Here is a 16800-nt window from a genome sequence, read left to right on the forward strand (position 1 = left end):
GAGGAAAACTCGCCAGTTGGGTTGAGTGACGACCATGGACATATGAAGGCGGATGGTAGAATCGAAATGGCTTCCCAGATAGCCAGATAGATACGATATGCTGCTCTTGTCCTTCTCCCACTATCCACGTCGCTGAGCCGGTGCCCACGTCGGGGACCCGGATGACGACGAAAAGGGTCAGCGGTTTTAGTTCGAGGGCGAGAGGCTTCTTGCCGTTTTCGCGCTGAAAGGGTTTCTTTTATGGATAGCAGCGAGTGGCGGGATGGGACTGGCAGTTACTGGCGATGATGAAGAGCACGAAGTCAGCAAGGTTGCGGATGGCTCACGGGCCCGCAGACGTGTTCTTATGTATAAGTCACGGTCAGATGATAGATAATCTGGCTCGCCAGCGATCTAAAGTAGCTATGGGGTTCCCTTCAGCAAGACTTGTGCCCATCGCAGAAGACATCAGGCTGGGGGTGGCCGCCAGTGATAGGAACGCCTGTCTTCATGATAGCCAACGTATTGGAACCCCGGTCTCATTGAGAGACGGGTGCTGTGAATTGTACGTCGCAAGATGACGTCTTTTCTGATGAGGTGGATAGTGGTCAATAGGGGAGTGGTGGCCGAAGATGAGCGGTGTGATAAGGAGGTGACAGAAGCGTACGGAAGCGTGAGACGACGGGGCTGCCGTCTGAATGCCACGAGCTCTATAACTCGATGGCCAACGTCTTTCTACTACTACTACTACTACTACTCCACGCCAGCACCACGATGTGTTGAAGCTAGAGCTCCAACGAGAGCGCTTCAACCCGCAACGGAGCTGCGAAGGAAACTCCCAAGCGTGTACCTGGGGGTTCGTCGCGTTCCGTCATCCACACCACTCGACCGCCACTGACAGAAAAGCCAATCTATCAAGCTGCTTGAGCCTCCCTCTCCTCTACCGCCCTCCCCATCCAATCTTGATTGTTGTCACCCACCCTTTTGCCCGTCCCGTACCTGGGCTGGGGGGGCGGGCACAAACAAGGTGCTGCGCATCAGAGACGGAGTAATATGCTACACAGCTAATGTTTTTCTCGGATCATGATGTGCACAGTCACAAGACTGCGAAGACGCCATTAATGTACTATACCGCTTACCTGTCACAGATCGCAGAGTCACTTTGCCCTCTTAGGCGCTGTGATCCTAGAAGGCCCCTGAGGTCGAAGATGTACAGACGGCCCGTTGCCCGGAAAAGATCTTGGGCGCTACAACATACCAACAAGAGCCTAAAACTCACGAAACCGCAAGGAAATCGTTTATACGGACTAATCATTGATTCATTCACATTTCCATCGCACTAGATCCCCATGATCTGATCGGCAGTGCCCATTCATCACATTCATCACGGACCCGAGCCTGAAAAAAGTGCTAGTAAACGAGGAGGCATACCATTTAGTGCTGTGATGTAAAAGGAAATGTTTGCAGACGAGTCTGGTACGACTCTTCCGACTATATTTGCCCCATTGCAGTCTGGAGACTGGAGGCATCGACCAAATCCTTTTGAGACGTGTTCGCTCAAACTCGCAACTTTCTGTCCGGGGCCGGAGACACGAAAAGCCTTCGTGTAGCTGCTTCCCCGACGTGGCTGCACTATGCCGGAGCCCCGGCTGGGGCGAATAACGCTGTAATCCAATGGTACATATAATCAAACATCGCTCTTCTGCACAATCTGCAGCGAGCCGTTGCTACCCAGCAATCACCACTCATACTCGCCGGTAGCCTTGTGGAAGACGTAGTCTTTTCCATTGACGCTGAGGACGCCGTCCTTAAGAACGCACTTCCTATGAAACAGTTAGAACAACCAGTCTCGTCCATAATAGTGTAGAAACAAACATACCACTTGTTCTTCACGCGCTGGACCTTGTCATACATGCAAAGCATGATTTGCCCACCATCTTCGTCGTCATCCTCTTCATCACCGTTGTCATCAGAATCATCGAGGTCCGAGTTGATGGCCTCGTCATCGTCTTCTTCGTCATCCCCACCATCGAACCGGCTAGGTCCAGAACCTGCGGAAGAGATTTGCTGACTAGACGTAAGCTTCTTGGTGGCTCGCTTCAACGGCAGCATCAGCCCACCGCCTTCCATGCTCTTGGCTTTGGCCTCGATGGCGGCGTGTAGCATACGGTCAATCTCGACACGCCCCAGCTCGGTGGTTTCACCATCAGCGCCTCTCTGCATAAGGACACCAGAGTAGGGTTGTTCCTCTGTGGTACCATCCATTTGCGGGGGGTACTGTCCCTGCCCGTTCTGTGCCGCCTGCACATGTTGAGCAGTACTAGCAGCAATCTGCTGACGATATTGGGCTTGGGCATTGGCCTGTTGGGCCTGCGTAGCTGGCTGGCCCATGGGTCTCTGTTGGCCTGGATGTTGAGGAGCACCACCTTGTCTAACCTCGCCAGCCTGCAGGTTCTTAATAGTATCGGCGGCTCTTTCGCCAAACTGATTCCTGAGGTTGTTGGCAAGTCGCTGGTGGACAACGTCATTAGGCGCCGCCTGAGTCTGGTGGTTAGCTCCAGTTTGCTCGGTGCCCGGCTCAATTTTGACGCCAGGCTCGGCCTTAATATGGGCATCCCCGGCAACAGAGTTGTTGACAGCAGGAGAGTACGGCATGTTGTTAGCAGAGGGCTGCTGCTGCTGCTGCTGCTGCTGCTGCTGTTGTTGCTGCTGCTGCTGCTGCATATAACCTTGGTTACTTGGGTTCCCTCCATTGTTGGCTGCAGGGGCCGGAGGTGCCTGAGTAGGAGCTGGGGGGTCTGGCTTAGGGTCCCAGGGGAAGATAGCAAGCTGCTGTGCCGTGAGCTTGCGCTGCCATCCCTATGCGTAACTAAAAGTTAGTTGCTGACCCTGCAAATCATCAAAAAAAAGGGCTGAAACTTGAGGGTATGAAAGCTATGCTTATGCTATGCGGGTGGGCTCAGATGTAAGATACACAAGAGGGTAACACGTGATGTGCTGTTGCATGGATGAACAGGAGGATGGGTGACTGTGACTGATGCTCAGGCCAATCAAGACCGGGGTCAGGGTCACTCGCTCCAGGCTCCAATGGGGACGGCAATTTTTTTAGCGGACAACCCAGGCACATAAAAAGCCCCAAATAGAGCCTGGGCCCCCTTCACCCTGCTGGATCTGGTCGCTCCCTTCAGAACACCGAAAACCGGCTGGCAAAGGAACCTTATCCCATCCGAGCAAAGGGGCAAACAGTATCGGCGACATCAAACATTCCGCCAATTACTTTATCAAGATTGCAAAGGGGAAAAAAGGTTTGCATCAATGGCTCTCATCTCCATTGCAGTTTCCGTGCAGTCGAGGGAAACGAAAGACGTGGTTGCGAAATGGGGGAAAGAGAGAGGAAGAATGACTCAGGAAGTTGGATGGATGGCTCACCTGCTTCAACTCGTCCAGAATGCTCTCATCTACGCCATTCTCCTCCAAATCGACACGCGATGCCTCAATAACATCCAGAATGATCTGCTGGTAGACGTTGCCCACAGCCGAATTTGACATCTTGAAGAAGTTGCACGAGAGGCGGAAGTCGATAATGTTCAAAGGTACGTGATGATGCCAAATTGCGCTGTCGGCAAGAGGGAGAGGGCGGTGGCCTGTTTCTGTTCACCAAAAGTGCACCCTTCCTTTTCCATGCGCACAGGGTTTACGATGCCCGTCTAAATGAATTACGTCGAGAATACGGCAGGCGAAGAAGTATCGTTGTTGAAGAGGCGAAGACCAGCCGCACGCGACCGGTAGGGTAGGTTGGTTGAAAGGCAAGTAGGGTGAAGAAGTTCGTGGACCAAGTCGAAGTTGGCCAAAACCACTCGAGATTTCTCTTCCTCCTGGGCACACCTCGTTCGCAAGTCGCGCGCCTCTCTCGGAACCCTATTATTGCTGCTTTCTGCAGGTTCTTCACGTAACGTATGCTGAAATCGCCGTTGCTGGGTGTGTTGACGCGCCGGATTTACAGGTCGTCGGTATCCGGTTCACTCTGCGCGGTGAGATGTAGATGGTTAAGTTGCGTCAGCTTCCCACTGGACTAACTAAGCACTCCCTGGCAACGCACGTGACTCGGGTCTGGTTGGTTCCTTCTTCTTTACCTTTCAGTATGTAGGTACCTAAGAGTCAATTCAAGCACAGGCCAACACCGCCCAACAATCGAATGACATGTGCATCCCTTGGGTGAATTCGTGGTAATGTTTTGACAGGAATGGACTTGCCACTGAATCCGTTGAAGAGAAGAATGTGATTTTATTTTCTTGTATTTCTGGGAGGGAGCAGTGTATCGATTGAGCTCAAGCTCGTCTGAACCTTAGGATTGAATACTGGGTGCTTACCTGGTACTTTGGCCAAAACGCAATGCATTCCACCAGTTCTTATCCCACTTTCACGCCACTATTCTTACTACTTCACACAACACCACACACGTTATAAATGCTTACATCTACTCTCAAGCTGATATCAGCAGGGTCTTTGCTTCTATGAGACGCAAATTGCAACGTGATGGGTATCCATGGATGGGAAGGCTTTTGAACATGCTTGGTGGTTGAAGCTGGAAAGAATGTCTACTGATAATGGTCCGCCCGGAACACATGTGATTCATTTCAAGGGATGATAGGCTCAACAGTTGCTGCGGGCTATGTTAGGCGCATGTAACAAGATAGCTCGATCGCCTGGCATCGCGTCGCGTATCCTCTTACGCATGGATTGGTTCATGGTCCCTGGGCGGTACGTTAAGTACGTGCGCCACTTGTATGGCTTGCATACATACTTACATACACATGTTCATCAATCAGGCTCCGGTGTTAAAGGCTTTCAACCATTATTCCGAGGATACATTGACAGGATATCCTTCTGGGGTATACCTGCCGAGGAAGATGCTTTTCTAGCCAACCCTGCGTCACTTCGTGAGTGGAAAACGGTTCCAGACCAGAATGATGCAGGATTGCTTGATCAAGACCAAGCAGGTCGTATTTACATGCATTCAGCACACGCCGTATGTAATAAACGAGACGTAGCCGAGGTTGCTGGCCGCCAGGTTCTTCCAGGTATGAAGAGTAGGTACATATAGCTGCACACCTATATACTGCTGGGCAGCTCTCCCTCCAAGGGATACCATACGCGAAAGCAGTCTATTTCAACTTTACACGGCCAACCTCACCACGAGCCTTTGTCCAAGCCGTTTACAGATGCTGGTGCTCATTGGCTCAAGGACACGGGCCGAGCCGTGAAGAGCTATTCGCCACAATATGCATGTCGAGGCAAAGATTGAATCTGGCTCATTTATGTCGATTATTTTATTCCTCGCCAAATGCACCTTCTGCTGCCCTCGTTATTGTACAGGATGACAAAGGAAACTAGTACGAGGGGGGCCAAGGTCTAGAGCGAGCAACTATACAAGGTCGAACTCATGGGACCTTGGCGATCGACATGATCGATCGCTCCTCCTGATCAGAACCCCCTTAAGGCATTGGTCCGAGGATGACCCCTAATGCCAGTCTATGCGCTCGGGAAAGTGAACTTTGCCCGTGGTTTTGCCAATTGTAGTATCACCACCCCTTAATAAGCAGTGCTACTTGCCGTGTCTAGTTTTCCCCCAAGAATGCGGTTGAAAGAGCCCCAAGCTTCTTGGGAAATACTGTGTATACATCCTCCATTCTTTCATGGTCGCCACATTTAGTGGTGCTCAGCAACATGCTCGCCGTGGTAGCCAATGATCTTGAACCGGCCGATCATCTCGCCAACAGTAAAGAAGCCCAAGCACTCGGCGGCCACGACAGCACCGGCAATTAGTTGGGCGTTGTTGACGTTTCGGAGTTGTTGAAGCATGGTTGCGGGTTGTTGGGAAGCCTTGGAGGCGGTCTGCGCAATGGCACTGGGGTTTCGAACCGTGTTCAGGATGTTCTGGTAGTAACTCTGGAAAGTCTGCATGGAACTGTGGCAAGAGTTAGCCTCGCTGCACCAGTTGATAGCCGCGACTCCTAACTTACGGCGGAGACATCTTCTGGTTGCGGAAGACAATCTTGGCGAGCTCGGAGCCGACACGTCCCCAGTAAAGGACCTGGGGAATTTGTCCTGTATGCCTAGTCAGTTCCCATTGTCCCATGATCGACGTCCGTATTTGTGCATTGAACACGCATGTGATAATTTCGGTTCGATATCAAATTCGGGGTTTTTGTAACGTACGCTCAGCAAAGCCAACCACCTTGCCCGTTCGTCCGCCGACCTTGCCCAGGGAGTTGGCAAGCCCCTTTGCAGCGCCCGTGATAGCCGGGCCAGCAGCCGAGGAGACTCTGGAGAGACCCTGTTGCGCCTTGGCGGCGTACTCGGAAGCGCTCGCAGAGGCCTTAGCAGAAGCGTTCGCGGCAGACCCCTTGGCGGCTTTCGCAGCTTCGTTCGCCTTCGCCGTGGTGTTGGACTCGAATCTCCGGGCGGCCATGCGGCTGAGGTTTCCGGATTGCCGGATGGCGGGTCGCGCAAGAGCCATTGACGACATGGTGTCAATTGATTGTGCGGGATTAAAATATGGGAGGGAGGAAGCTCGCAGACGGTTCCGGACAGGAAGCCTGGAAAGCGGTTGATTAAAGGCGGGCGGGTCTAAAGTAGGAGGGGGAAGAAACAAGACACGGCGACAACAACGACGACACAGACGAAGAAGGAAGCTCTGGTAAAAAAAACAGCTCTGCAGCAGGTCGTTCGTTCAGTTCGGAATTTCACGCTTGGGGCTATGGGCAAAAAAAGAGCCATCCATTACCCGGCTGGAGCTAAGACTGACTAAGATTGGGCAGCGGCCAAGGCGTCGGAGGGAGAGTCCACTAATGGCTGTGGCATTGGCCAATTAGGCCTGGAGAGACATTTGATTCGCTATCGTCATCTGCTTACAGTGGGCCAGTTGCCTGCCCTCAGCTGGAATCAATTAATCGGGATACAGTGCTGTGTGGGTGACGGTACCTACATACTTAGATGTAGTCAGCCATAAGCATCAACCCGTAGGCATTGCCAGTACTTGGATATCTGCATCGGTTCTCTTGCAAGGAAGGCTTGGGTAGTAATTATCTTGTCCAATGAACCCTCTATTCTCTGCTTCTAATTGCATCCCTAAGCGAGCTCTAAATATATGCAGCGGAACGCTTACAAGTCTAGACTCTCAGCTCGATCCGTCCATCCCTTTCCCCAACTTCAGCGTAAAGAATGGGAATGCACCTAACCTAGTTGCAACCCACCCCCAAACCCTCGAATCCTGCCCTATCCGCTTCTTTAGTCCAAACTTTGGATCTGTACTTTGATCGCTCCAGTCTTGGGATCCGCTGCCGTCTTGAAAGCATCAAGGGCATCTTCCAGCTTGAACCGGTGAGTCACGAGCTTGGAGAGGTCGATCACTCCGTTCTCCACCAGCCGAATGGCACGAGGCCATGTGTTGCTGTATCGGTATTGGAACTGGAGATCAACCTCGCGTGTGCTGCATCGCATGAAGGGGAAGTTGATCTCGTTCTTGCCAACGCCCACTACAAACACTTTGCCGCCAAACTTGACGGCCCAGATGGCAGCAGCAACACTGCTCTCCACTCCAGTACACTCAATGGCTATGGACGGCTCGATGCCTCCCATTGATGCCACGATAGCTTGACCGGCCTCCTCTGGGCTTCCCCGTTCGACTTTGTGTGCTATTACCGATGGGCACAGTTCCTTGGCGAACTCCAATCGGCCCTCGTCGATATCCGTGATGACAAGAGGACAGGCACCAGCCGCCTTGCAGCAGAGCAGTGTAATCAGACCGATGGGCCCAGCGCCGCAGATGACCACCGGGTCACCCAGGCCAACCTTGGCCCTTTGCAGACCCGCCAGGGCAACGCTTAGAGGCTCCAGCATCGAGCCATTTTCATACGACATATCTCCAATCTTGTGGCACCAAATGGCCGGGTGATTCACGTATCGTCGCAGAAGACCAGGAACCGGCGGCGTTGAGAGGAACTGCACCTTCTCGCACCCATTGTACCGGCCGGTCAGGCACGGCTCGCATTCATTGCAGATGACGTTGGGCTCAATGGCTACCCGGTCTCCAGGTTGCAGATGAGTAACCGACGGATGCACGGCAATAACTTGGCCGGCAGACTCATGGCCGAGGATATGGTCGCCCTCGACGATCATGGGCCCAATACACCCGTGGTGCCAGAAGTGCACGTCGGACCTGCCATGGTAAGAATCGGCCTGGACTGCGCTGGGGTTCGGGATACATACCCGCAGATGCCGGTGCTCTTGATAGCAACGGTCACTTCACCATGCTGCAACGTGTCTCCCTTGCCCAAACTCTCCAGCGAGGGCTCGGCTTCATTGATCCATAAGTCATGAGCAGGGTTGGTGAAGACACCGATGTTAGCCTTGGACGGCTTGATCTCTGGAGGGCTCATATCAGCCACGGTAACAGCAACAACCGGCAACGGTACTGGCAGGATTGGTTCTCAAGTCGAAAAGGTTTGTGTTGGCAATGGAGTGGCAGCGAAAGAAGACGAGAGGACAGTCAGTTACGTGTTCCCCCACCGTTCCGCCAGCTTGAAATGAGGGGAGGGGGACCTCTCGTTATATCCAAGGTAGGAACCCTTTTTTCCCTGGACCCTAGCTGCTGCTGTTTGTGAAATTTTCCACATTATCTTTCCACCAGGGATACAGCGTCGCGACTTCGGCCGGCCCTCGGACATTTCTAGGCAAGCCTAGACTACAAACAGACCCCCGTTCCGTGCCACGAGCAATAGCCCGCAGTGCGATATGGCTTGCTGTGCCCAGTGGCTGCCAGGCTGCTTTGGCTCAACGACTCGAGCCATTGGAAGCGGCTCTCGATATTGCTGGTGGTATGTGGGGTAGTATGTGGTGGTAGAGGAAGGATGACGTTCGGGGAGCTTCGCCCCGGGGTCCACTGCGTCTAGCGCACCAATCACCCGCCTGGCGAGTTCGGCAGCCCCCGCAGTATTTGCCCGCAGACTGGAGTCCCCACCAATGGTCACGATACCGAATTTTGGAGACTCAAGACTCGAAGACCCGATACTACTGGGTGTATGTCCCGGTGAAACCCCCACCAGCACACCGCGCACGCTATTCGGCCAAAGGAGGAAGCGACATACCACCTCAAGCAGTCAGCTGCTGCTGCATGATAGCTTGCCGCCCAAGCATTAAGCTTGTTGAAGCATCTGCTTCGTTCTAGCCCCCAGGGTCTAGGTATGTATGTAGGCAGCTACTACCTACGCTCAACAGCCGTCCCTGATTTGTCCTCCGCACGTGGTCCGGAGATCACATTCGACCTATTCATTTACTTCAAACTGACTGGGGCTAAATCCACCAATGGTATGGTCTATGACATCGGGTGTTGGCTGGTCTCGGGAGCCGGGTATGCGACATAAAAATAGACACGATATGTGCCGTCCATCTGCTGGCTGGTCGGGTACCGAGAAATGACCTATAAGAAGTGAGTGGTACGACGTGATCACCACTCGGTAGCATAGGATATCGTGATACTCTCTGTGCAGCTATCATCCAGGTACTCACTGAGGGCTTATGCGATTGGTACGCATTTGACAATCACCCAAGCAGCCTGACATATACTTGCCCATTCGCTTGTCTTCCATTCTCTCGGAATACAGTGGTTCATTTGCATTACTTAAGTATCTACTCTATTGAGTACTTACTCACTTCGTCACGCGTGAAATTTGAGTGTAAACGCCGGCAATGATCTGCTATGATGCTCGTGTAATTACTCAGAGTTATCTATGCCGATACCGGTTCTCTCCGTACGGGAGTCTACTAACTACAGTGGAAGTGGCACATTATACGACATAGCCAATTGGGGTACGTCGTAGACATGGTCTGCATTCTCACGAACACTTCTCCTCTCCCCGGCCAGGAAACTTGCCAGAAGGGCCACGCTGCGAGGTTTTGGAGATGGCTCGAATAAGGAGTACAATCAACTAGATGTGCGGCTAGCTTTCTTCTATTACAGTAGTATACTGAAGCTACGTCTCCTCAAGTATAATCATTTGGCCCTTGATCAGTAACGTTACTCGACTTCAACCCCAAACACAAACAGGGACATTCTCTTGTTACGTCAAGGGAGCATCGACACCCACATACTATTTCCGCTGTTGCTCCATGTTATGGGCATCATAGAACCTTTCGGGATATGCACCGTCGTACAGCTTATTGTCCATCACCCCGATAATCCGGATCTTACTTTGATGGCTGGCAAAGCCTCAAGTGGTACGAGAGGGGTAGGTAGAAGCACACGTACTGGAGGAGAGCCCATTGCAACGCATACTCGACCGATCTGCAATGATATTCTTTCGCTTATGGCCCAACTGTCTGCCACGTCCTGGGCAACGAGCAATCCGAGGGCACAGAGTGCTACTCTGCCTTTCTCCTCCTTCCCTTCCCTTCCCTCCCATCTGGCACCTCCCGCATAACATTCCTCCGCATCACCGAGTGCCTGTCGGGCACGGTGCTGAGCAACGCGGTACAAGCTTCGCCGCGCGGAACTGCCGTGGTGGTGGAGCAGGTAGTGTACAGCGGCACCGAGCGCAAGGTCAGACATGGTAGTAACGTGTCTGAGAAGTAGGTTTAGATGTTCATCTGCATGCTTCATTGCAGATGACTTCAAGCAGCTAGGAACTGGCACTGGGGGATTTCTGGTGTCTTTAGGCATGGCTGTACCCCAGGCATGGATGGTTTACCGCCACCTTCACTCGCACGACGACCGAACCGGAACATATGGTGGCTTGCCCAGTCTCTCCTCTCTTGGGACTGGATCAAGGCCATAGAAGGCAGAGCTTTGGGGGAGTTCGTTCATCAGGGCGATGGCCATCCAGCAACGATATCGTATGCCTCTCTATAAGACTGGCAGCCTGGCTTCGAAGCAGGTATGGTACAAGGCCGGATTTGGCACATTGGCCGCAAAGGGGACACTTCTCATCGCACTATTGGTAAATCAATATTGAGTATACAAATGTTCTATAATCCTCGTTCCAAAACCAAAGCTATCCGTTATACCTTTCCTTAGCGTTAGCGGCATGAGAGCGTTCGTTGCGGTCTTGAAATCTAGTCGTTTCTGTGTTGATTCCGCCTCATTGTAACTTTGAGGTTATCTGTCGTCCCGCAGACGCATTGGTGGAAGCTGTGATTTACGGAAACATACAAATGAGCAAACGAAAGTAAAGATGCGGATATTGTCATCAGCAGGTATCTACCTACATTGGTCAATTATCATGTGCATCCGAGTGCTTAAAGAATGCGTTTCCTTCGACAACGTATCCCTGGTACATGCTTGGGCACGTCGGAATGGTCGGGGTCTTCGTACAACTGCGAAATTGACGGATGGCGGCTGTTGCTAATTAAGTAGTTGGCTCACACACCCAAAACCGCATGTTGGTATCTGTAACCTTTGCGCCTTTGATTTCGGCATATCAGTGTAGTTGTTTGATGACTACATTCTATATAAGCAACTCGGATATCTTATCGGCAGCAAAAACAAGGCAAGACAAAACACCAACTAACAATATGGCGCCTTACTCTTGCGAGATACGTTATTGGTGCTATCAGCATTCCAGCATCCCAAGCTGCATTGCCATTGCAGTGCGACGGCTCTCCATACCAAGTAACGGGGGGAGATGACAATGTACTTCTTCTAATACATTGTCTGAGTGCGGCGCTGCACTAAAGCTATCGAAGTCATATAGAGTTCACATAGTTTCACACGTCCCCCTCCCCTGAACCCCGCGATGGGTGCATGATCACAGGCCCTGGAATTACCGTGTCTACGTACTGGCCCTGATGTTCTAACGTTTTCCTTTTCTCCCTTCCTTCGGCCTTGGAAAAAATTCCCAAAGCTCAACATGGAACTGCCTGCCTGCCATCATGGAATCCCTCATCAGTCTACTCGGTAGCAAAGTTCCGCAAATCCCTAACCGTCGTAGCAGTGTCCTCTTCATCCAGCGGGATGCTGGCGTCGGCGGTGCTACACCACCGCGCAAAGGCGCGGGCGCGGAGTCTGCCGCCATTAAAAAGTCTCGATCGTACGGGGACGTCCTGTCCGAGATATCAAGTTCGGATCTCAATAGAGGAGCAAATGGTGCCTCACTGAAGGCCAAGGGGCGTCGTCAGAGCATCGCCTCTGCATCATCACTATCTACAGGCACATTTACCCGTTCACGATCATCAGTTAGGCAAGCACGCAACGTGATTGCGATCGCAGAGGATGAGGTCGCTCTGCCGCCGCCAGCTGTCTACTCACCACCGCCCGCCGTGGAAGCAGCGCCCATTTCCTCCAGGCACTCTTTCATCCCCAAACCGTCCGACTACTGCAGCGGCTGCGAGACCACCCACGCGCGGAACGAGTTCTCGCCGCGACAACGGGCCGCGCGGGACCACGAGCGGCTGTGCCTGGGGCGGGAGGGCGCTTTCAGCCTGTGCCGGCACCAGCGCATCGATTTCGGCGCCATCGAGGAGGCGCTGCCGCCGCGGGCCCAGCTCTTCTCGCCGACGGGCGGGGGCGGCGTGATCCTGCGGTGCGAGGACGAGAGCCACCTGAAGGGCACACAGCACCACTTGGAGCGCAGCGCGCGGCTCGACTACGAGGCCATGATGCCGCAGGTGATGGTCGGGGTGGAGGACGACGGCGCCGTCGTGCTGTCGACCTACTTCGAGGAGCTCGTCTGCATCGTGCCCGCGGGCGAGCCGCTCAACGCGCGCCACCTCCGGCAGAGGCTGGACCTGCTCCAGGCCGCGTCCACCAACTGCATCTGCGGCCACGTCAACCTCAATAGCGAGCGCATCGTCGACCTCGCCGACTCCATCGACTGCCCGCACCTGCACGAGGCGGACGGCGGCGTCCAGGTCTCGGTGGCGGCCCTGGGCCGCTACGAGGGGGACGGGTTCACACCATCATCCCGAGGAAAGGGGTCGGACGGGAGCTGCTGCGATATGAAGGACTCGATTGGTTTCTGTGACACATGTGATGACACGTGGTTCGGATTCCGCAGGTGGCGAGGCCGGCCGGACGCCGAGTACCACGAGATCTGGTTATTTGGGCTCAGCTATATCAGTTTCCAGGGCGGCTTCAAGCCGGATTGCTACGCGTGGCGCCAACGGCTAGATTGACTTTTCGGGGTCATGGCTCCTTGGCTTATCGTTCAGGGGTCGAGGTATATATAATTTTATAAACACGACATGGTGCCCTCATCATGCCTGGCCAAGTAACACTATAATCCGTTAATCATTCTATAACAGCAGACAGGAGCACAGCATTGGAGGCTACGTGATCCCATCAATGCCATGAGTTGGGCCTGAGCACATGCTACATAGCCCAATTGGCTGTACGTGCCGCGGTATTTGTCAATGGACCACGCGCGTAGAATATGGGCTCTAAAGTCCGTTTCATGCGATGCTAGCCATTGAGGGAGCCTGCTGAAAGCAACTTACTCTCTGCAGCATATATATCGACATCTGCTGGCGAGTGGACGAGTGATTGGCCGCAGCGCTTCAACCAAACAGGCTAGGTTAGATCAACAACAAACATGACATGCCCCCTTGCAGCTGCAGCTGCACGAGAATGATGAATCGTTCAAGGTTCCGTTATGGCGACATCATCCCGCGTTGCCCAGCCGCCATCTCGATTTGACGTGCTACTACGGATCAGGGGTCGATGTAGAAACAGAATTAAGGTGAGCGCAGGCGCAGGGGACGTTTATTTTAGCGCGTCGCTCGCTACTTGTACTCGCTCATAGTGCTCTGAGGCGCCTTCGCCTTCCAGTGAGTGCTTCAGTGCTTGGCTCCTTTAGTTGGTAGTCTGGCAGTGGCAGTGGCAGGTGGTGGGGGGTTTGCTGGAGGGTCCGCTGAAGGGCCCGCTGGAAAGTCGGGAAACAGCCATTGGCCCATTGGTAGTAGTACTGGCAGAGTTGGAGGCACGGCGGACGATAAGCTGCACACTACTGCCCACCCTAGTCAGGATCTCATGTTTGTGTGTCCAGGAACAACTGAAATCGCATCCATGGCCTTTCTTTGCCTTTCGGGATGCCTGCACGACGTCAACCTTCTCCCCTTCAAAAACAGCATGGCACAGAGACGCCTACCCTCCAGCTTCTGACTTCTCTCTCCTCTTGCTCCATGGCCCGCGTATAACTCCAATTGCTTGGCCTTGACTTGTCTGCACTCTCTTTCTGTCACGCCCGTGTCGCCGTCGCAATGGGTGTCCGGTCCTTCCTCAGTAGTCTCTACGAGCTCGACACCCTCGACACTCGTTTCACCACCGACTCTACCACGCCCTACAAGACCATCATAGAGTCGCGACACGACACCAAAGCAAACCAGGAACGAGCTGCCAGGTACAGCGGGAAGACGAAACCGTCCAGATGGTGGTCGCTCGAGTTCATCACCTATTATGTGATCCTCAGCTATGTCATCCCCTACATGCTCTGGGTAGCATATGATGTATCCTCACGTAGGCAACCCATGCGCCCAACCTTTCCCGTCTCTGCCCCAGGACTGACATACTGCCAACTGTATAGCGACGAACCCGCAGTTCAAGAGCGTCGAGCGGTTCCTGTCACCGGGATGGATACCTGGGCGCAAAATCGTAGGCCTTTCTCCCACAAGCCCTGTGGCATCCCGCCGCTGACATCGCACAGGACACATCCGATGCGCAATACCACACCTTTCGATCCAACGGGCCCTACTTGGCCTCTCTCCTCGTATTCCACCCCTCTTGCGAAAGCTGTACAACTCGATAATACACCCGGTTACCTCGGGTAGCCCTTCGGCCCGGCCGACTCTGGAAGAAGCAGACTTGAGGCTGGACCAGCGAGCCTCTTTCGACTATGTCTTCGCCATCATCTTTCTGCTCGTTCTGCACGGGATTTCCGCCTTCAAGGTCCTGACTATCCTCTATATCAACTACCAGCTTGCAACCACACTACCGCGAAAATACATCCCACTTGCGGCATGGGTCTTCAACGTTGGCATCTTGTTCGCCAACGAACTAACCAAGGGGTTTAAGTTTGGCATCATAGCCACCCACCTGTTTGGCCGGGCGCAAGAGTCTCTGCTCAGCGAACCGTCATCATTCATTGTTTGGGGGCATTGGCTTGACAGTTATGGAGGTATCATGAGTCGATGGGAGATTCTCTTCAACATCACAGTGCTCCGACTCATCAGCTTTGACATGGATTACTATTGGAGTCTGGACAGGAGAAGCTATAGCCCTGTCGAGGTAAGTCACCAATGCACACTCTCTGTCGCGACAAGGCCAATTCTAATGGACCCAAGAAGAAGCAACTCGATCCCTCGTCCTTGAGCGAGCGTGAGCGTGTCGGGATCCCCGCACAAGCCAAAGACTTCAGCTTCCGAAACTATGTTGCCTACGCCATCTACGCGCCCCTGTATCTTACTGGTCCGATCGTGACGTTCAATGATTTCATCTCGCAGCTGCGCTATCGACCGGCTTCGATTGAAACATCGCGCACTATCCGCTATGGCGTCCGGTTCTTGGGCACCCTTTTGGCCATGGAATTGATGCTACACTTCGATTACGTCCAGGCCATTGGTAAGTCGAAGCCGATATGGCACGAGTACTCGACGGCACAGCTCAGTGTGCTCTCGTATTTCAACCTACACATGATCTGGCTCAAGTTACTGCTTCCATGGCGACTGTTTCGTCTATGGGCGCTGATCGACGGAATTGACCCTCCGGAGAACATGTTGCGGTGCGTGAGCAACAACTACAGCACAACTGCGTTCTGGCGATCTTGGCACCGCTCGTACAACCGCTGGCTGACGCGGTATCTGTATATCCCCCTTGGTGGGTCATCGTTTAAAGACACCGCGTCAACGATTCGCTCCATCGCCAACTACGTCGTGACGTTCACCTTCGTAGCGCTTTGGCACGACATTCAGTTGAATCTGCTTGTCTGGGGCTGGCTCATTGTCCTTTTCATGTTGCCTGAGATGGTGGGACGAGCGTTTTTCCCCGAACGCAAGTTCGAGAACTGGCCAAATTTCTATCGCATGGCCAAGTCCTGTGGCGGTGTTTTCAATATCCTTATGATGATGGCAGCGAACTTGGTCGGGTTTGCGTTTGGGGTTGATGGGTTCCGGCAGGTTGTGGCGGGTATGTTTAAGGACCTATTCGGTAAGTCTTCCCCCCTCCACTCCGTCGTACCTGGCTGCCACCACTGCCGCTCTCTTTGACTCATCATACCCTGTTGCTAACAACTTGTAAAGGCTTCACTTTCTTCCTGTCTGCCTGCGCCGCCCTTTTCTGTGGCTGCCATCTTATGATCGAGGTTCGTGAGTCTGAACTTCGACGGGGAATCATGACGAAGGGTTAATGATAAACTGAGGCGAGGGAAGGAAGGACGGCGTTGGTGGGTGCTTCGTGTTCGACATGCGAATGTACAATTTTTGAGTAAATAGTGTGATGAGTGTACTATGAAATGCATTCAACAGGGGGGCATACTCCCCCGAATATTGATATTATTCACATTCCTGGCAGGTCTTATTTTACTAGACTGCCCAGCTCCGTGAGTCCACAAGTCGAGCTTGCTAGCAACTCTAGGCATACGTCATGTGGCCCCCTTTTCCCGACAACTTATTGGCAAACAGTATTTATGACTTTGTTTCAAATGGGTATAACTTTGCGTTTGCGACAAAATAAACAAACAAGCCGCGTCCCGTATTTAAGGGATCTATTCGAACCCCGTACATTAAAGTAAGCAGCCCATCCAGTTTCAAAAGTTCCATGAGGAAGAGAATGTA

At 53.0% G+C, this 16800-nt stretch overlaps 6 protein-coding genes across 6 annotated transcripts; 2 read left to right on the plus strand and 4 right to left on the minus strand.

Moving 5' to 3' along the window:
- Positions 1-1717: 1717 nt before the first annotated feature.
- PG986_003089 (transcription factor IIA- alpha/beta subunit) lies at positions 1718-3528 on the minus strand (the record flags this gene model as incomplete). Its single annotated transcript, XM_066839311.1, has 3 exons — positions 1718-1802; positions 1859-2838; positions 3409-3528. 3 exons carry the CDS (start codon positions 3526-3528, stop codon positions 1718-1720), a joined length of 1185 nt encoding a protein of 394 aa, XP_066704375.1.
- A 2160-nt stretch (positions 3529-5688) lies between these two features.
- PG986_003090 (uncharacterized protein) lies at positions 5689-6508 on the minus strand (the record flags this gene model as incomplete). The annotated part of the gene is made up of 3 exons (XM_066839312.1): positions 5689-5947; positions 6003-6087; positions 6199-6508. The coding sequence occupies 3 exons, from the start codon at positions 6506-6508 to the stop codon at positions 5689-5691; spliced, it is 654 nt and encodes a 217-aa protein (XP_066704376.1).
- Positions 6509-7269: 761 nt separating this feature from the next.
- PG986_003091 (GroES-like protein) lies at positions 7270-8420 on the minus strand (the record flags this gene model as incomplete). Its single annotated transcript, XM_066839313.1, has 2 exons — positions 7270-8200; positions 8251-8420. The coding sequence occupies 2 exons, from the start codon at positions 8418-8420 to the stop codon at positions 7270-7272; spliced, it is 1101 nt and encodes a 366-aa protein (XP_066704377.1).
- A 1455-nt stretch (positions 8421-9875) lies between these two features.
- PG986_003092 (uncharacterized protein) lies at positions 9876-10699 on the minus strand (the record flags this gene model as incomplete). The annotated part of the gene is made up of 2 exons (XM_066839314.1): positions 9876-9968; positions 10232-10699. The coding sequence occupies 2 exons, from the start codon at positions 10697-10699 to the stop codon at positions 9876-9878; spliced, it is 561 nt and encodes a 186-aa protein (XP_066704378.1).
- Positions 10700-11907: 1208 nt separating this feature from the next.
- PG986_003093 (uncharacterized protein) lies at positions 11908-13149 on the plus strand (the record flags this gene model as incomplete). The annotated part of the gene is made up of 1 exon (XM_066839315.1): positions 11908-13149. The coding sequence occupies one exon, from the start codon at positions 11908-11910 to the stop codon at positions 13147-13149; it is 1242 nt and encodes a 413-aa protein (XP_066704379.1).
- Positions 13150-14232: 1083 nt separating this feature from the next.
- On the plus strand, positions 14233-16373 carry PG986_003094 (uncharacterized protein; the record flags this gene model as incomplete). The annotated part of the gene is made up of 4 exons (XM_066839316.1): positions 14233-14623; positions 14676-15256; positions 15313-16174; positions 16267-16373. The coding sequence occupies 4 exons, from the start codon at positions 14233-14235 to the stop codon at positions 16371-16373; spliced, it is 1941 nt and encodes a 646-aa protein (XP_066704380.1).
- Positions 16374-16800: the final 427 nt, after the last annotated feature.

The sequence above is a fragment of the Apiospora aurea genome (genome assembly GCF_038362705.1).
Source record: "Apiospora aurea strain CBS 24483 chromosome Unknown utg000002l_segment0_segment0, whole genome shotgun sequence".
In the NCBI taxonomy this organism is placed as follows: domain Eukaryota; kingdom Fungi; phylum Ascomycota; class Sordariomycetes; order Amphisphaeriales; family Apiosporaceae; genus Apiospora; species Apiospora aurea.